Source organism: Monodon monoceros, unplaced genomic scaffold (genome assembly GCF_005190385.1).
Source record: "Monodon monoceros isolate NGI ecotype Baffin Bay Population unplaced genomic scaffold, NGI_Narwhal_1 Super_Scaffold_7, whole genome shotgun sequence".
NCBI classification, from domain to species: domain Eukaryota; kingdom Metazoa; phylum Chordata; class Mammalia; order Artiodactyla; family Monodontidae; genus Monodon; species Monodon monoceros.
In genome coordinates, this window is record NW_021703784.1 from 38,576,035 (window position 1) to 38,596,911 (window position 20,877).

Here is a 20,877-nt window from a genome sequence, read left to right on the forward strand (position 1 = left end):
TCCATAATGTGAGTGCTATTGTCAGTCCCATTTTGCAGATGAAGAAATTGAGGTGAGAGATGTAAAACAACTTGCCCAGGGTCACACAGCTGCTAAGTGATGGAGCCACAGGGTTTGGATCAGGATCTAGTTCATAATCACTAGGGAATTCCTCTGGGAGTGGATGAAAGAACCCAAACAGGGTAACAGCAAGTTCCTAAACATCACCTCGATTGCCCCAACCCTTTAAAGAAACCCTATTGAACATCTGCTAGAGCCAGGTGCTGTCATGTTGATTTTACTTCCTTTAGTCCACGCACCACCATCTGTAAAGTCAATGTTTTCTCTGCTTTACCGAGGAAACTGAGGCTCAGAGCAGTGCGGTGCTGGCTCCCCAGGTCACACCGCTTACCAGCGGCAGAGCTGGGCTCGCCATCTTGCTCTTGGGGCTCTGAGGCTGACGCACCCTCTCCTGACTCTGCAGTGCCTGGAGCAGGCAGCTTCCTGGTGTTGGTTGTTTCTTTCTCCCTTCCAGGGAGGATTCACCATGTGTTCTGAGACGGGCTCCAGGTACACGGGGCTGCTGCTCGTGGCCTTGGCCATCGCCGCCATCATCGCCAACCTCCTGCTGTACTTTCCCAGCGGACAGGTGCTGGAGCCTGCCAAGATCACAGACTTGGTCTGGTTTTTCCACGGCTTTCTTGGAGCTGGACTCTTGGTAAGAATGAGGTTTAACTACCTTACCTCCTCCGGGTGAATGATGCCCCTAAACAACCTTCAAGTCACAGTGCAATTCATCTCCTCATGGGGCCACGCTCCTAGGGCCCCCAGAGCATGGCCGGCTGCTCCTCCTCTGTACCCCACAACATGTGATACATAAACACCCTCCACACTGGCACCTCGTACTGCAAACATCTCTTTATGTGCCTGCCTCCCCCATTAGCTGTGAGCTCCTTAAGAATACAGTCCAAGTCGCATTCACCGTGGCCTCTAAATTACCTACCTAGCAAAGTGCCGGCTTCGCCTAGAGCTAAGTATGTGGTTGTTATGAAAGATATGCATTAAGAAAAGCACAACAGCAGAGCATTTGTCAGGTCATCAGTTTTCAAGATGGTCATCTCGAAAAATAAATTGTGTAGCTCCCATCAAGGCTTCCCTTGGCTAGATTATGGGGTTGGCAAGTTTTTTCTGTAAAAGGCCAGAGAGTGACTATTTCCAGCTTTGCAGGCCATGTGGTCTCTTGTTTCAACTACTCAACTCTGCCGTCCTAGGGCAAAAAGCAGCCATTGACAATATGTAAACAAATGGGCGGAACTGTGTTCCAATAAAACTTTATTTATAAAAACAGGCAACCTGCTGGATTTAGCCCACAAGTTGTAATCCGCTGCCCGCAAGGTAGACATTGAGAGTTTTTCTTTCCTTTCCACCTTTATTTTCATCTGGCTCCTCCTTTCCCAGGCATCCAGGGTCCCTTAGGAAAAGATCATGGGTTAATGTGAGACCCCAGTGCCGGGCACTGAGCTCAGCAAATGGAAGGATGAATGTATGAAGGATAAAGAACCCTCAGAAAAAGGTGACCACCTCCCTTCCTGTTTCTCCTCCCCACACAGTAGTAGACGCAGCGATGTCTCAAGTTTCATCCAGTGGCCACCTGCCCCTCCCATCCTAGCAGAGCTGGGCCTTCTCTTCCTGTCCAAGAGAACCTCTAAATCAGCAATGCCTCAGCAAAGGTCGTCTGTTTCTCAGCTCAGAGCCCTACCTAACAGGCAGTACAGACCTAGTTGTCAGGACAGGTTTGCATTTCTCAGTTCCACCGCCAAGCAAATCATTAAACTCCCCTTAGCTTCACTCTCCTCATCGGTAGAATGTATAGGTCCATCGGCACCCAACTTCTCTCAAGACATAGATGAGCAAATACAGTGACTACTGAAAGGTGTTGAGTAGCTTGAGGGAATTTAGGCTTCCTATTTGCAGAATCTTAGAATGTTCACTGAAAGAGAGTGACCCAGAGAGGACACTCCCTGGTCCTGGGGAAAGCAGAGTGGAGCCTGGCTCAGGCAGGGACCAGACACCCTGTCTGCATAGCATCCCTCAATACCAGCCAGCTGTCCAACCCTCACTCCAATTTTCCAACACAACCTCCCAGGATTTCCTAAAAAGATGCTTACATTTGTATATTCACGGCGAAATGGGGATAAAAGAAACAGGACCAAACCAGTCCATGCAGTTGGGTAAAGTAAAAACCAATGAGCTATCCCCTTTTCTCTTCTTTCTTTCCTTTTCCTTTTCTTTGTTCAGTCCACTTTAGTGTCTACTCTATGCCTTCACTCATGCCTGGCTCTAAGACCAGCTAAGGCAGTGGCCATGAGGTTGGAGAGAGGAAGGTGCATTTGAAAGGTGGAGTTGGCAGGATCTGAAGAGTGATGGAGGTCAGGGGGCACAAGGAGAAGTCAGGGTGGCTCTGGCATTCTTGCCTGAGCAGCCGGGGATATGGTGAAGGTGTTGCCTGGGGTAGGGACCTCAGGGGGAGGGCAGAGGCTGAGCTTTGCTCCACATTCACCCTGAAGGAGCAGAGGATGGCTGGGCTGGGACTGGAGACCTGGGGAGAGGCAACCTTGAGAACCACCATGGAGAGGTGATGTAGAACCCCGGGGGACAGTGGGTTTGCCCAGGGCTTGTGAACTGACTGAGAGGAGAAAGAAGCCCAGGTTGAAACCCCAGGGAACCTTGCAAATTGAGAGTATGCAAAGGGAGGGGAGGGGAGGAAGGAGACTGAGAAAAACAGCTAGAAAGTTTCAGGCAAAGGGAAAAAGTGGAAAGTGAGAAAAGACGGAAAAAAGAAGAGAGAAAGTTTCTAGAAGAAGAGAGGAATCCCAGTGTCAACTGCAGCAGAAGGGACATAGCTGGGACGTGAAAAGCATCTGGTACCCAGCAAGGTGCTGATGGCTCTTGGCTGGAGCGGTCCTGAGGGAGGATGGGGACCCCAGACTGCAGAGGGCTGAGGAAGGTGTGGAGGTGAGGAGCTGGGCTCTGAACGGAGGAAGAGAAGCCAACAAGCAGAGCTGCCTTCCTGATAACAAAATAAAAGGCCAGAAAGATCTCAAAAGCCACAAGGGACACTGCAGGCAATGACAGGCACCCTATCCATTTATCATCATCTCCATGCCAAGCACTGTGTAAGGATACGGAAGGGAGAAATCCTGAATTCACAGTTCCTGCCCTTTAATAATCATTGTAACAGGCGTTTGCACAAAGGTTTCGAGTGTATCAAATGCTTGCACACATGTTATTTCATTTGTGAGGTGGGATCATCACCTCCATCCTATGGGTAGAGAAATGAGGCCCAAGCAGATTAAGTCATCTGACTGTGGCCACGCGGAGGGAGCCCAGCAGAATTAGGACTTAAAACACTCATCTGAGCCCAAAGCCCATAATGTCTCCGTTTCTCCCATTTGATGCACATGTGCGCTTGCAACACGGGACACAGAGAAAAAGACAGCACGTGTGAAGCTAAGCCAGCAGAGTCCTGCTCTGTACATGCCCAGATGAAATAAGACAGGAAAGTACCTGCAGGGGGGCTACTCTAGACAGTGCTGCTTTCCAGATGAGAGAGAAAAACCGGACCACATGAGTCACTGTCTCCCCACCCTCCCTGCCAGGAGGTCAGCCACTCGGGGGCTGAGTTTATACACACAGGGCTCACGGCCATGGTGTGTAAAGTCACATCCAGCAGTATGTCATCTCCTAGTCCCCATATTATTGCTGGAAGGCAGCCTCGGGACCTCGGCAGGGTAGTTGTCTCAGCAAAGCCACGGCCAAGAATCACAGCTCTCTGTTCTCATGAGGCCACAGGCCAACCCAGAACGCCTGGCAGGCTTCTGTGGTTAAAACAGGGCACCTGGGACAAGCATGACATAAACCGAATTGGTTGCTCTAGGGACTGAGATGCAGGGCCCCAGTTTCTTCCCATAGGTAACTAATGGCTGTTTTCCAGCAATATTATTTGCAGACTTGGCAGGACCATTAGGAGAGAGAGGTTAGAACTAGTCCGTGGTGTGGTTTGGGATCACTTGAGGCCTGATTGGTGGTGGAAGGTCTGCAACAGGTGAGGGTCTGCCTGACCCAGCAGAGATGGTCCCTAGGTTCCTTCACCAAGGGAGATGGGAAAACACACAACTAATTCAGCCCAGTGGGGTGAGTACCTGCCACAGTGGAGGCCTGGAGTCTGCAGGAGAGGGAACAATCAACTCTACCTCTGGGAACCAAGAGAGGCATACCAGAGAAACAGGTATCTGAGCTGTCCTGTATAGAGCTACAGAATTAGTAGGTATTTGCCAGGCAGAGAAGGGAGGAGCGTGTTCCAAGCAGAGGAAGCAGTTTGTGTAAAGGCAGAGGAGCATCACAGAGTACGATGCATTCATGGACACTGTGCAGTTTGGTGTGACTGGAGCAAGGGCTGCTTACGTGAAGAAGGGATAGGAAACGGTGCTGAAATGCAGACTTAGGCAACATTCCGTTTGACCTTGCATACCATGCTGATGAGCCAGTCCCTTACCCTTGAGTAGCTGACCCACAAATATTCACTGAGCATCTACTATGTGCTAGCACTGTTCTGGGTATTAGCGATACAGCGGAGAAAAAAAAAGCAAACAAAATTCCTACTCTCCTAGGGCTTACGTTCTAGTAGAGAAGAGAAAGATCATAAATAATCCACTATGTGGTGATGTCAGGTGGTGAGAGCACTAGGAAGAAAATAGAGTAAAGGAATAGATAGACGGTGAGATACTGCCTGAGGAGGTGGTGTTTGAGAAGCCACTTGAATGAGGGAAGAATAGCCATGCTGATATTTGGGGGAGGAGCATTCCAAACAGAGGGATTGGCACATTCTAAGGCCCTGAGCTGGGGATGGGCTGAATAATTCCTAGATCCGCAAGAAAACCGATGTAGCTAGGGCCACATGAAAAAGATTTGGAAGAGAGGGTAGGAAATGAGGTCAGGGGAGGAATGAGCATCCACTAGAACTTTTAAGCAGGAGAGAAGCACGCCCAGGTGCCATCAAGCTGTGACAGTTCTGACTTGAATCCATCGCTTCATCCTGACCCCGTGTTGGAGCCTGGTTTGCTGGAAACGCCAAGCTATGCTCCCCAGAAGGTGCTTGGAAACACTCTCAGCACCTACCTCCTCCAGGGTGGTTCCAAAAGCTCTTATTTGTCAGGCCCAAACTTGTACCCGTGCCACACAATCTCCAGTTGACCCTCCCATTTGACTCAAGGGAGCTTTGGGTCTCCCAAAGGCCCAGCATAAGACAGAAGAATCAGTAATTCCTGTTGCCAGAGAATCATCAGAACTAGGAAAAGAAACTCAAAAAAGGGAGAGCATTACCTCATCTCCAGGTTATGAGTGTACAGCGACCTGAGGCTCAAAGCTGCCCTCAGCCATCCCCCAGGGAAGCCAGGAGTCCCGGCCCATCTCTTCCTACCTGGGAGGTTCCCATCAGCTCTATATCCCAGCACAGAGTTACCATGAGATAACTTTGAGAATCTGAGATTTTTGTGAAATGGGTCACCTTGGTGAGAAGTAGGGATTTCCCAGATGCCTGCATCAGCAAACACATTTACCAACTATCTCTCGGGGTGAGGTGATGTTTTTCATAAAGTTAAGTTCATCCATTATGTATTTATTTCTTGCGCCTGACCCATGGCCCTATCACGCCCCTACCTTCCTCCTACCCCACAGTGCCAGAAGAAACATGGCGAAATGTCATCATAGATTTCACCACCATACCACTGGGTCCTGATTCCATGTGGGGCACCGTGGGAGACGCTGCTGAACCAGCACTCAGAACCCAGTGGTAAAAGGAGAATGAGCACGCTCAGTGCGACAGGATGGAGTGACTGGAAGGGGGGTGGATAAGGGGGGTCACTGAACAGCACAAAGAGGAGATGTATTGGCTTCCCATAGCTGCTGTAATAAATTACCACAAACTTGGTGGCTTAAAACATCAGAAATGTATTCTCTCACAGTTCTGGAGGCCAGAAGCTCTCAGTGAATGTGTTGGCGGGGCCCCCTGTTCTCAGCTGTAAGGGAAAATCATTCCTTGCCTCTTGCAGCTTCTGGTGGCTGTTGGCATTCTTTGGCTTGTAAAGACATTACTCCAGTCTCTGTCTCCATATCACCTTCTCCTCTGTGTGTCTCTCAGAACTCCTTCTGCTTCTCTCTTATAGGGATACATGTGATTGCATTTAGGGCTCACCCAGATAATCCAGGATAAACTCCTCCTGTTAAGATTCCCAACTCAGGGACTTCCCTGGTGGTGCAGTGGTTAAGAATCCGCCTGCCAATGCAGGGGACACGGGTTCAAGCCCTGGTCTGGGAAGATCCCACATGCCGCAGAGCAACTAAGCCCGTGTGCCACAACTACTGAGCCTGTGCTCTGCAACAAGAGAAGCCACCGCAGTGAAAAGCCCACACACCACAACGAAGACCCAAGGCAGTCAAAACTAAGTAAATAAATAGATAATAAAGATCCCAACTCAATCATATCTTTTGTCATATAAGGTAATATTCACAGGTCCCAGGATTCAGAAGTGAATATATCTTTGGCAGGGCGGGGGCGGGGGGAGACTTTTTATTCAGCCTAGTACAAAAGATAACATTTGAACTGACCCTTTGCAGGTGAATAGGAGTTTATCTGATGGCAAAGGGTGAAGGGCATATTCAAAAGCCCAGAGGCAGGAAGGTCCCGGTGTCTCCTGGGGGACCATAAGGTGGTGTGTCAAGAGGTCTCTATGGAGGAGAGGTGAGGCTCTGGTGGCAGGTCAGGAGCAGGGCGTGAGGGCTCACGTACAACGTCCAGGACGTGTGTTGTGTCCTACAGGCAATGAGGAATCATGAGACATTTTTAAGTAGCTTGAGTTTTGGAACTTTGTTCCAAAATGGTAACATTCCCTTCATTACAAGAGCATCTTCTTTGCTACAGGTTATGGTGCCAGCACTGATAATGTTGAGGGGAGGTGGAGAGGACTGCTGTGCTCACAGATGTGGGGTAAGTACTGTGGGGTCTACAGAATGTTTCGACTCCCACCCATACCCCCAAAAGGGCTTACTTCCCAGGCTGCAAGCTTTCTCTCTTCTGAAGGCCAGACTATTAACCCATTGACCATAGCCTAGTACTTTTAATACCCTCCTTTCATTTATTTAGTTTTATTGAAGTATAGTTGATTTACAATATTGTGTTAGTTTCAGGTGTGGAGCATAGTGATTCAGTATTTTTGCGGATTATACTCCATTACAGGTTATTACAAGATCATGGGTATAATTCCTTGTGCTATATAGTATATCTTTGTTGGTTATCTATTTTATACATAATAGTTTGTATCTGTTAATCCCATATGCCTAATTTGTCCCACTCCCCTTCCCTCTCCCCTTTGGTAACCATGAGTTTGTTTTCTGTATCTGTGAGTCTGTTTCTGTTCTGCATATATATCCACTTGTATTATTTTTTAGATTCCACATCTAAATGACTAATACTTCCTTTTAAAGTACAGTGATATTATGCAGGGCTCTCTCCAACAGTGATGAGGGTTGTTGCATGAGATCCCGGGAAGAATGAGCCTGGAGAGGGTATAAAGAGAGCCGTTAACACACAAAGCCTGTGAGCGCTGGTGGACCAGCCTGCCAGGGTTTGGTTGGTTGTTTCTATCAGTCTGTCTGTCTGTGGGAAGGTCTAGGACCCTCCATCCTCTGGCTTTCTTATTTCCCTAACAGCCAGTAAATTAACACATCCTAGAACTGGGATTTGAGCAAGAAGGGAATTGGAGATTTTACTGTCAAAAACTCTTTCACAGATACTCTCTTACAGTCGCCCCATGAAGAACAGAAGGCTGACACTCTGTAAGTGTATCCATTATGTATTTGTGTCTTGTTCCTGACATGTGGCCCTCATACCACTGCTCTTTCCACTGCCCAACACTGCTGGAAGAAACCAATGGAACTGTCACCACAAATTTTACAAACTTGTCTACATTTGATGAATAGGAAAGAAAATCCCCAGAGAGGCTGAGTGGCCTGCCCAGATTCGCATGGCTGTAATCTTAGAGCTGGAATGGACATATAGGACTATTTACGCAACTCCAGGAAGAATATAAGCTGCTTTCTTCAAGGCAAGGTCCACAGTTATCATCTACGTACTCCCAGATGCCTGACACATGGTCGGCTCTCAAGACACACCCAGTGAAGGCAGGTCTGGCTGAGCTGGGACTCATCTTGGTCTCCTGACCCCCAAGATCGTGCTCTTTCCCACATACAAACCTGCTTACCAAGGTCCCTGCTCACAGCAAGCTGTTCACTGGTCTTATACTCCTAGTTCATACACTGTCTCACTTCTTTTCTACTCCCAGAGTCCCCTCTCCCAACCCTTGCAGTCCCCAGTCAGACCCTCCACAGAGACCTTGGCCACCAGGTCATTTGAGGACCATCTCCAAGGAGCTCCCTGAGTCATTCCATTCAACTCCAGCCAGGCCCTCCCTCACTTCCTGTGGTAAGAAAGACACAACATGGACGTGTCAGGAATAAGAGCTCATGTTTTGAAGCAAACGAGTCCCTCAGCTTTGCCCCAATTTAATGCGCTAATATGCCAGGAGGTCGCCTGCCCCAGACACTTGCCTCGCTGTCACACTCATTCACCCAGTCAGCCAACACGTTTATGGAGTTTGTACACAGTACAAGGCCCTGTGTTGATCGCTGACTCAGGCATTAGAAAAATGATTATTCATTTATTCATCCAATCATACAATACTTACTGAACACCCACCACCAGGATGGCAAGTAGGTTTCATTTAGGTTTCAAACAAAGCCAATACCAATCGGTCAGTTCCTCTGTTTTGAGGACTGTGGTGCTTTTTCTTCTGGGGGAAGAGCACTGAGATCAATAACTGATGTCTGCTGTGAGTGCAGACTAGGAGACTGGAAGCACACCTATAATATGTGCCAGGCAGCGTGTAGGCTCTAAGAGTTCAGTGATGAATAAGTTACATTTCCTGCTCACAGTTTTGTAGTGTGTGATTTCATTCGTTACAATTGCAAACGGAACACCCATGTATGATAAAAACCCTGTAGAAAGTAGGCATAGAGGGAACCTACCTGAACATAATAAAGGCCATATACGACAAACCCACAGCCAACATCGTCCTCAATGGTGAAAAACTGAAACCATTTCCTCTAAGATCAGGAACGAGACAATGATGTCCACTCTCACCACTATTATTCAACAAAGTTTTGGAAGTCCTAGCCACGGCAATCAGAGAAGAAAAAGAAATAAAAGGAATCCGAACTGGAAAAGAAGAAGTAAAACTGTCATTGTTTGCAGATAACATGGTACTACACATAGAGGATCCTAAAAATGCTACCAGAAAACTACTAGAGCTAATCAATGAATTTGGTAAAGTAGCAGGACACAAAATTAATGCACAGAAATCTCTTACATTCCTATACACTAATAATGAAAAATCTGAAAGAGAAATTAAGGAAACACTCCCATTTACCATTGCAACAAAAAGAATAAAATACCTAGGAGTAAACCTACCGAAGGAGACAAAAGACCTGTATGCAGAAAACTATAAGACACTGATGAAAGAAATTAAAGACGATACAAACAGATTGAGAGATATACCATGTTCTTGGATTTGAAGAAGCAACATTCTGAAAATGCCTATAATACCCAAGGCAACTTACAGATACAATGCAATCCCTATCAAACAACAAATGGCATTTTTCACAGAACTAGAACAAAAGATTTCACAATTTGTATGGAAGCACAAAAGACCCCGAATAGCCAAAGCAATCTTGAGAAAGCAAAACGGAGCTGGAGGAATCAGGCTCCCTGACTTCAGACAATACTACAAAGCCACAGTAATCAAGACAGTATGGTACTCACACACAAACAGAAATATAGTTCAATGGAACAGGACAGAAAGCCCAGAGATAAACCCACGCACATATGGTCACCTTATCTTTGATAAAGGAGGCAAGAATATACAATGGAGAAAAGACAGCCTCTTCAATAAGTGGTGCTAGGAAAACTGGACAGCTGCATGTCAAAGAATGAAATTAGAACACTCCCTAACACCATACACAAAAATAAACACAAAATGAATTAAAGACCTAAATGTAAGGCCAGACACTATAAAACTCTTAGAGTCAGCTCTACCCACCACCAGTCCCTCCCATCAAGACTCTTAGATAGCCTCATCCACCAGAGGGCAGACAGCAGAAGCAAGAAGAACTACAATCCTGCAGCCTGTGAAACAAAAACCACATTCACAGAAAGATAGACAAGATGAAAAGGCAGAGGGCTATATACCAGACGAAGGAACAAGATAAAACCCCAGAAAAACAACTAAATAAAGTGGACGTAGGCAACCTTCCAGAAAAAGAATTCAGAATGATAGTGAAGATGATCCAGGACCTCGGAAAAAGACTGCAGGCAAAGATCGAGAAGCTGCAAGAAATGTTTAACAAAGACCTAGAAGAATTAAAGAACAAACAAACAGAGATGAACAATACAATAACTGAAATGAAAAATACACGAGAGGAATCAATATCAGAATAACGGAGGCAGATGAACGGATAAGTGATCTGGAAGACAGAATGGTGGAATTCACTGCTGCAGAACAGAATAAAGAAGAAAGAATGAAGAGAAATGAAGACAGCTAAGAGACCTCTGGGACAACATTAAATGCAACAACATTTGCATTATAGGGGTCCCAGAAGAAGAGAGATAGAAAGGACCAGAGAAAATATTTGAAGAGATTATAATCAAAAACTTCCCTAACATGGGAAAGGAAATAGCCACCCAAGTCCAGGAAGTGCAGAGGGTCCTATACAGGATAAACCCAAGGAGAAACACGCCGAGACACATAGGAATCTAATTGGCAAAAATTAAAGACAAAGAAAAATTATTGAAAGCAGCAAGGGAAAAACAACAAATAACATACAAGGGAATTCCCATAAGGTTAACAGCTGATTTATCAGCAGAAATTCTACAAGCCAGAAGGGAGTGGCATGATATAATTAAAGTGATGAAAGGGAAGAACCTACAACCAAGATTACTCTACCCAGCAAGGATCTCATTCAGATTTGATGGAGAAATCAAAAGCTTTACAGACAAGCAAAAGCTGAGAGAATTCAGCACCACCAAACCAGCTCTACAACAAATGCTAAAGGAACGTCTCTAAGTGGGAAACACAAGAGAAGAAAAGGACCTACAAAAAAAAACCCAAAACAATTAAGAAAATGGTCATAGGAACATACATATCGATAATTACCTCAAATGTGAATGGCGTAAATGCTCCAACCAAAAGACACAGGCTTGCTGAATGGATACAAAAACAAGACCCATATATATGCTGTCTACAAGAGACCCACTTCAGACCTAGGAACACATACAGACTGAAAGTGAGGGGATGGAAAAAGATATTACATGCAAATGGAAATCAAAAGAAAGCTGGAGTAGCTATACTCATATCAGATAAAATAGATTTTAAAATAAAGAATGTTACAAGAGACAAGGAAGGATACTACATAATGATCAAGGGATCAATCCAAGAAGAAGATATAAAAATTATAAATATATATGCACCCAACATAGGACCACCTCAATACATAAGGCAACTGCTAACAGCTATAAAAGAGGAAATCGACAGTAACACAATAATAGTGGGGAACTTTAACACCTCACTTACACCAATGGACAGATCATCCAAACAGGTAACTAATAAGGAAAGAGAAGCTTTAAATAACACAATAGACCAGATAGATTTAACTGATATTTATAGGACATTCCATCAAAAAACAGCAGATTACACTTTCTTCTCAAGTGCGCATGGAACATTCTCCAGGATAGATCACATCTTGGGTCACAGATCAAGCCTCAGTAAGTTTAAGAAAATTGAAATCATATCAAGCATCTTTTCTGACCACAATGCTATGTGAGATTAGAAATGAATTACAGGGAAAAAAACATAAAAAACACAAACACATGGAGGCTAAACAATACACTACTAAATAACCAAGTGATCACTGAAGAAATCAAACAGGAAATCGAAAAATACCTAGAGACACATGACAATGAAAACACGATGATCCAAAACCTATGGGATGCAGCAAAAGCAGTTCTAAGTGGGAAGTTTATAGCTATACAAGCCTACCTCAAGAAACAAGAAAAATCTCAATTAAACAATCTAACCTTACACCTAAAGTAACTAGAGAAAGAACAAAAAAAAAACAAAAAAAAAAACACCCAAATTAGCAGAAGGAAAGAAATCACAAAGATCAGAGCAGAAATAAATCAAATAGAAACAAAGAAAACAATAGCAAAGATCAATAAAACTAAAAGCTGGTTCTTTGAGAAGATAAACAAAATAGATAAACCATTAGCCAGACTCATCAAGAAAAAGAGGGAGAGGACTCAAATCAATAAAATTAGAAATGAAGAAGGAGAAGTTACAACAGACATCGCAGAAATACAAAGCATCCTAAGAGACTACTACCAGCAACTCTATGCCAACAAAATGAACAACCTGGAAGAAATGGACAAATTCTTAGAAAGGTATAACCTTCCAAGATTGAACCAGGAAGAAACAGAAAATATGAACAGACCAATCACAAGGAATGAAATTGAAACTGTGATTAAAAATCTTCCCACAAACAAAAGTCCAGGACCAGATGGCTTCACAGGTGAATTCTATCAAACATTTAGAGAAGAGCTAACACCCATCCTTCTCAAACTCTTCCAACAACTTGCAGAGGAAGGAACACTCCCAAACTCATTCTATGAGGCCACCATCACCCTGATACCAAAACCAGACAAAGATACTGATGAATATAGATGCAAAAATCCTCAACAAAATACTAGCAAACAAAATCCAACAACACATTAAAAGAATCATACACCACGATAAAGTGGGATTTATCCCAGGGTTGTAAGGATTCTTCAATATACACAAATGAATCAATGTGATACACCTTATTAACAAATTGAAGAGTAAAATCTATATGATCATCTCAATAGATGCAGAAAAAGCTTTTGACAAAATTGAACACCGATTTATGATAAAAACTCTCCAGAAAGTGGGCATAGAGGGAACTTACCTCAACATAATAAAGGCCATATATGACAAACTCACAGCAAACATCATTCTCAATGGTGAAACACTGAAAGCATTTCCTCTAAGATCAGGAATGAGACACTCTCACCACTATTATTCAACAAAGTTTTGGAAGTCCTAGCCACGGCAATCAGAGAAGAAAAAGAAATAAAAGGAATACAAATTGGAAAAGAAGAAGTAAAACTGTCACTGTTTGCAGATTACATGATACTATACATAGAGAATCCTAAAAATGCCACCAGAAAACTATTAGAGCTAATCAATGAATTTGGTAAAGTTGCAGGATACAACATTAATGCACAGAAATCTCTTGCATTCCTACACACTAATGATGGAAAATCTGAAAGAGAAATTATGGAAACACTCCCATTTACCACTGCAACAAAAAGAATAAAATACCTAGGAATAAACCTACCTAGGGAGACAAAAGACCTGTATGCAGAAAACTATAAGACACTGATGAAAGAAGTTAAAGATAATCCCAACAGATGCAGAGATATACCATGTTCTTGGATTGGAAGAATCAATATTGTGAAACTGACTATACTACCCAAAGCAATCTACAGATTCAATGCAATCCCTATCAAATTACCAATGGCATTTTTTACGGAACTAGAACAAATCATCTTAAAATTTGTATGGAGACACAAAAGACCCTGAATAGCCAAAGCAGTCTTGAGGGGAAAAAAATGGAGCTGGAGGAATCAGACTCCCTGACTTCAGAATATACTACAAAGCTACAGTAATCAAGACAATATGGTACTGGCACAAAAACAGAAACATAGATCAATGGAACAAGATAGAAAGCCCAGAGATAAACCCATGCACCTTTGGTCAGCTAAGCTATGACAAAGGAGGCAAAGATATACAACAGAGAAAAGACAGTCTCTTCAATAAGTGGTGCTGGGAAAACTGGACAGCTACATGTAAAAGAATGAAATTAGAACACTCCCTAACATCGTACACAAAAATAAACTCAAAATGTATTCAAGACCTAAATGTAAGATCGAACACTATAATACTCTTAGAGGAAAACATAGGAAGAACACTCTTTGACATAAATCACAGCAAGATCTTTTTTGATCCACCTCCTAGAGTAATGGAAATAAAAACAAAAATAAACAAATGGGACCTAATGAAACTTCAAAGCTTTTGCACAGCAAAGGAAACCATAAACAAGACAAAAAGACAACCCTCAGAATGGGACAAAATATTTGCAAACGAATCAACAGACAAAGGATTAATCTCCAAAATATATAAACAGCTCATGCAGCTCAATATCAAAGAAACAAACAACCCAATCCAAAAATGGGCAGAAGACCTAAATAGACATTTCTCCAAAGAAGATATACAGATTGCCAACAAACACATGACAGGATGCTCAACATCACTAATCATCAGAGAAATGAAAATCAAAACTACAATGAGGTATCACCTCACACTGTTCAGAATGGCCATCATCAAAAAATCTACAAACAATAAATGCTGGAGAGGGTGTGGAGAAAAGGGAACCCTCTTGCACTGTTGGTGGGAATGTAAATTGATACAGTCACTATGGAGAACAGTATGGAGGTTCCTTAAAAAACTAAAAATAGAATTGCCATATGACCCTGTAATCCCACTACTGGGCATATACCCTGAGCAAACCATAATTCAAAAAGAGTCGTGTACCACAATGTTCATGCAGCACTACTTACAATAGCCAGGACATGGAAGCAACCTAAGTGTCCATCGACAGATGAATGGATGAAGAACATGTGACACATATATACAATGGAATATTACTGAGCCATAAAAAGAAATGAAATTGAGTTATTTGTAGTGAGGTGGATGGACCTAGAGTCTGTTATACAGAGTGAAGTAAGTCAGAAAGAGAAAAACAAATACCATATGCTAACACATATATATGGAATCTAAAAAAAAAAAAAAAAAAGAAAAGGTTCTGAAGAACCTAGGGGCAGGACAGGAATAAAGGCACAAAGGTAGAGAATGGACTTGAGGACATGGGGAGGGAGAAGGGTAAGCTGGGACAAAGTGAGAGAGTGGCATGGACATATATACACTACCAAATGTAAAATAGATAGCTAGTGGGAAGCAGCCACATAGCACAGGGAGATCAGCTCCATGCTTTGTGACCACCTTGAGGGGTGGGATAGGGAGGTTGGGAGGGAAACGCAAGAGGAAGGGGATATGGGGATATATGTATATGTAGAGCTGATTCACTTTGTTATACAGCAGAAACTAACACAACATTGTAAAGCAATTATACTCCAATAAAGATGTTTAAAAAAATAATAATTGCAAATGGAGCAGATGAATGGACATAGGTCTTCTCAGCTCTAGTGCCCCCATTTTTTGTGTGCATTTGGGAAGCAAAACAAGGATGCCCACCAGATCAATTCCCCTCTTCAATTTGCCAGGAAACTCAGGATGGATCTTTCAAAAGGACCACCACCTCCCTCTGCATTGCTGCACTGAATTTCTGATTCTGTTCCATTGCAGATGCTGTTCCCTGTGCTCCTGGCCGTACAGGGCACTGTGGGCGCCGTGTATTGTGTGGTCATTTCTTCACTGGGTTTGCTCAGTGGCCCCCTCTGTGACACAGGCAGTGGAAACTACACCTACCCGTTCAGGAATTACTCCCTGGAGTGAGTAGCATTTATGGCCTTGGGTCTGTGTCTAACATCTAAAGATGATACCGTGGTGACCACAAAGAGTGTGTGCTCTGAGAATTGACTATGCAGTAGTGGGGCCAGGTGCCTCCATTCATACTTGGTGTCTTGCTCCTCTCTCTGTACCAGATTGACACATTTATTCCCAAATCACCAATCTCTAGAGGTGACTGGCCAAGGCAAGGTGTGCCCATGAATTAAGCAGTTCACCCAAGGTATTCAGTACAATACCTTCATTTTCCCCCATTATTAAACACAGGTGAGCACGTGCTGAGGGCTTGCTTAGTACTGACTAGGCGCTGTGATAAGAGAAGGGATTCCAAAAGAGGGATAAGACCACTTGCCTATTTACACCTTGCCTGTTCACAGTCTAATTGGGGAGACAATAGTCAAATTTGGGGTTTGTTTTGTGACAATCTCAGCCTATCAATAAGCAGTGTTGTGGCTGGACCAGTCCTTGTGGTTCTTATTATGATTGCAAGATGCCCTTTAGCAATAACCGTCAAGAAACTTTGAAAAAATAAAGATTTCTTACATACAGGACCTGGAAATTACACCGCACACCTGGGGTCACACAGCAAGGTCGGGGGGAGGGGAGATGGCGGGGTAGGGAGTGCAAGTGTGTGGGCCTGGGGTTCTGCTTTTATTGGGTTTGAGGCTGGGGGTCTAGGGTTTCGCAGGCTCACTCTTTAATGATGAACTTACAACATAAAAGCAGGAATTTAAAGCACAGGAATAGAAAAAATAAGGGCCCAAAAGGTCGGTTATTGAAATCAACCAAGATCGCTAAAACAAAGGAGCCTCAGTCAGGCTTTTACCTAGGTGTGAAGCTGGCACTGTGTTTATCTGAGATAGCCCTCTTTGAAGCGGATGCCTCACAATCAAAGCTTAAATCAGGCACTTGCATTACAAAAAGAAAAACCAACTGTCAGGGTTTACGCTGCAGGGTTGCACAGATATCCTTAAATGGCAGGCCCTGTGATGCCCACTGATTTTCCTAAAGGAATAAGGAAAGAAACCCAGCACCAATGACTGAGAAAGACACTGCTTCTCCTCTCATTTCACGTTCTCTCCCTGGTAGAGCTCATCCATCCCCATGGCTTTCCGAACCCTCCATCTACCCATATAAATAATCCCCAAATGTCTATCTCTAGCCCAGATCTTTCTTCTGAATTCCTGACTCAGATACCAAATCACCTCTTTGAAATTTCCTCTTGCGAATTTCAGATCATTTCAATACTTATATGTCCAAACCCTTGATGTTCCCTTGCCAATTTCCTCTCTGTCATCCCCAGCCCGTTAGATGGCACCCAAAACCTGTGAGTCACTGATTATTCTCCCTTCTGCACCCCAAGTTCAATCCACCACCAAATCCTGTGAGTTCTACCTCACCAGTGCACCTTGAATCTGGCCGCTGCTCTTCGCCTAGTCTGTCATCACCCTGTTCCAAATCTGCAACACCCTTTGCTTCCGTGTCTACACCAGCCCTCCAGCAAGCATCCCAGCTCCATTTTCCCCTTCAATCCTTTCGCTGTAGATGAGCCAGAGGGGCTTTGTAAAATGTAAAAGTACTCATTAAGGCCAAGAAATCTTTACATTTAAGGAACTTGCAATCTCACTGAGAACTCAATAGACGAGTGTGGATATGGGTGAAGGCGGAGATTTAAAGGCAGAGATACCAAATAGTATATAACTATGAAACAGGGCCTGAAAACCTATTCCATTTTCTCTTTGTCCAGCTAGAACCCTCTGATTCCAAATATTCCTTAGAGTTTTTGCTTGCCTGCTGTTTCCTCTTATAATGCACTGGCTGCTACCTCCTTCAAGGCCAGGTGACTCCATCCTTCCCTCACGAAACCCTGTCCAGCTACTCTAAACCTCTAGACCTCCCCGTTTTATGATAATAATTATAAATATATTGCCTACAGTGCCTACTGCATGGCAGACACTGTGCTAATATCTAATCCTCCCAACCCACTCGATGGTATTGATGTTATTTTTTAGCCCCGTTTTACATATAAGGAAGCTGATATACAGAAACACTGAGGAAACTATTGGGGCCAGGGAAGGCTGTACGTTGACACGTATATCAATCAATGGTACATTGATTATTTTGAGTGAAAGTTGCTTAAGAAAGAGATGACGCAAGAAGCCCATTCTGACCCTCCTCTCTTGTCTCCCTGAAAGCAGGAAATAAATCTCTCATGTGAAAGGTGCACTCCCTACATCAGGGGCTAAAAGGACACCCTTATTGCCAAAGACAGAGAGTTCAGGGCCAAGGAGTCTATATGAACAGGCCTTGTTACTTTCTTAATTTACTACCAAGCTCAAACTGTTTAGATTCTTTACTAATTAAGCACCCAAACCTAGGTTTCTTTGTCCTGTCGATTCCTCACAAATGTATTGTTTCTTTGTCTGAAGAGTGTAAAAGCTGCCTCCTTTGGGGAATTCCCTGGTGGTCCAGTGGTTAGGACTCTGTGCTCTCAATGCTGAGGGCCCGGGTTCAATCCCTGGCTGGGGAACTAAAGTCCCACAAGCTGCGCGGGGTGTGGGCAAAAAAAAACCCTGCCTCCTTTGGCCACTACTTTAGGTCTCATTTCTACGAGACCTCCAGGGGCATGCATTAAGTTTTGCTTCTCTTTCTCCTGTTAATCTGTGTTGTGTCAATTTTATTATTAGTCCAGCCACAAGAACTCAAGATATGTAGAGGGGGACATTTTATCCCTCCCTGACAAAGCTTATCAAGAACCTCCTAGTGAAGAAGCTGGAGTTAGGATCTGGGTCTGTGGGACTTCAGAGCCCGAGCTCTTAACCAATCCTTACCGCCCCTGAGATCTTTAGAGCAGTTCAAATCTTGCACCACACAATTTCCCGCTTCTTCCTGTGCTCCCTTGTGTGGCTATGTCGGTACCCACAATGCCTTGCTCAGATGCTGTGCTGTTACAGGGAAAGATGGTGTGTTCGACCCTCGACCAATGGGCAGTCATGAATGTACTATTCTATGAAGATGAGAGCAATGTAATAGACTAGTGCCTCTCACATGCTTGTAAATGGCAGCTCTCTACCTTTCCTGGCTCTCAAACCAGGCTAATTGTCTCCCCTGTCCTGGCAGGAACAGCTACTTACTCAACCAACCCACCTGGGCTAACTGCCAAGAGCCTGAGCACATCGTCCTCTGGAACGTGGTCTTGTTCTCCATCCTGCTGGGGATCGGCGTGGTAGAAGCTGTCCTTTGCCTCAGCCAAGTCATCAGTGGACTCTGTGATATCTTCTGTGGTACATGCGTCCGAAAAGGACAGGTTGGTGCTTCTAGAACCCAGGAACGTTCAAGTCATTTCCCCTGACCTGTTTCTCACATCTCCCTCCCACCCCAGCCTCACACTCTCAGAGGTAATCCAGTAACCAGGAAATGCCTTTTGAAATGTCGAACTTCATTTGCCACTTGGGGCTTAATTTTCTTTCAGGTGACCATAACTGGCTTATGACCAGCCTAAGAAGTCACAACCAATTGGCAGAGTTCCCCAGCTTCAGAAGGACTGGATTCGGTGAATATCAATCCCCAGAGTTCTGAGAAGCTGAGGAAAAGCCCCTGATTTTTACAAAAGTCAACAGTTTTGATCTTCTTTGCTAGAATCAAGATTGTCATTTCCCCCAAATGATCTCTAAGAATAATATAAGAAGTCATAGGGCTGTAAATAATAAAAAAAATTTAATAATAATATAATAATAGATACTTAACTTATTCAGTTGTTACTATATCCCAGTCCTGGTGCTAAACCCTTTATCTACGTTATTTCAGTTAATCCTACGAAGCAAGAAGCGTTATAATGTCATCTTACAGATGAGGAACTCAGGCTCAGAGAGGTTCAGTTACTTGTCCGAAGTCAGCAAATCTAAGTTTTGAACTTCAGCCTGATTGCAACATTTATATTCTTGACCACTCTCTCCAGTGGTACTCAAACCACTGGACTAGTTCTGTGGATTGTAATAGGTGTCATTACACCCCCAAAAAAGGGGTGGGGGAGACTCTGTGGTCAAGTTCATTTGAGATACACTGGATTAAACAAAGTGTAATCGGTTTCTCTACTGCAGGACTTGTCAGAACCTCTACAAAGCCAGTGTGTATAGCTAATTTCCAGGAAGAGAATAGCAAGTGCACGATTTCCCAGAAGTCTTATTTGACCACAAAACCCTTTTCTCCTGGAACAATTTTTAACGGGGTTAATGTTCCATGGAGCCCACTTTGAAAAGGAATGCATCACTTAGTGATGAGGTAGAACCTACCTCACTTAACCCATGAGAATCCAAGAGACTTTTCCAAACCACCAGAGAAGCAGAAAAAACATGGGATGAGACAGGTTAAGGACGACTCACCTGTGTTGAAATGAGAAAAAAAGTTTTGCTACAATTGCTGGAATCAGAAGTTTTCTTTTCAGGCTTCCTTACTGTCATTGCAGCAGACATTCATTTTTATTTTTTATTTTTTTAAATTTCTATTGAAGTGTAGTTGATTTACAATGTTGTGTTAGTTTCAGGTATACAGCAAAGTGATTCAGTTATACATATATCTATTCTTTTTCAGATTCTTTTCCATTATAGGTTATTCTAAGATATTGAATATAGTTTCCTGTGCTATACAGTAGGTCTTTGTTGTTTATCTATTTTATAGATAGTATTGTATATCTGTTAATCTCAAACTCCTAATTTATCCCTCCCCTTTGATAACCATAAGATTGTTTTCTCTGTCTGTGAGTCTGTTTCTGTTTTGTAAATAAGTCCACTTGTATCATTTTTTTAGATTCCACAAACAAGTGATATCATATGGTATTTGTCTTTCTTGAAACAAACACTTTTAAGAACTCAATCTACCATACAAGCCATGGCAGTTCCCAAAGAGGCATCAGATAGGGTTTCTGCTTCAGGAAGCTTGCAAACTAATGGATCTTGCATAGCTGACTGCTTCCACAAATGATATCCAACTTTGTACAAATAAGAAAAAAAGCAAATGTTATAGCTTGGTAAGTAAACAGAGCCAAAGGCAAATTTTTAAAAGGTGCCTT

General features: G+C 43.5%; 1 protein-coding gene and 1 non-coding gene across 2 annotated transcripts; both read left to right on the plus strand.

The window, feature by feature from the left end:
- The first annotated feature begins 526 nt into the window (after positions 1 to 526).
- Positions 527 to 19,161, plus strand: LOC114887537 (transmembrane 4 L6 family member 1-like). The gene is made up of 4 exons (XM_029209351.1): positions 527 to 697; positions 6,959 to 7,024; positions 15,648 to 15,793; positions 18,930 to 19,161. Exons 1-4 carry the CDS (start codon positions 527 to 529, stop codon positions 19,159 to 19,161), a joined length of 615 nt encoding a protein of 204 aa, XP_029065184.1.
- Positions 18,267 to 18,339, plus strand: TRNAE-CUC. Its single transcript has one exon. It is a non-coding gene; the product is annotated as a tRNA-Glu (tRNA).
- Positions 19,162 to 20,877: the final 1,716 nt, after the last annotated feature.

Coding starts and splice junctions, on each gene's coding strand:
- LOC114887537 (XM_029209351.1), top strand. CDS start 527: ATGTGTTCTGAGACGGGCTCCAGGTACACGGGGCTGCTGCTCGTGGCC. Junction 698..6,958: donor TTCTTGGAGCTGGACTCTTG/GTAAGAATGAGG, acceptor TCTTTGCTACAG/GTTATGGTGCCAGCACTGAT. Junction 7,025..15,647: donor GCTGTGCTCACAGATGTGGG/GTAAGTACTGTG, acceptor GTTCCATTGCAG/ATGCTGTTCCCTGTGCTCCT.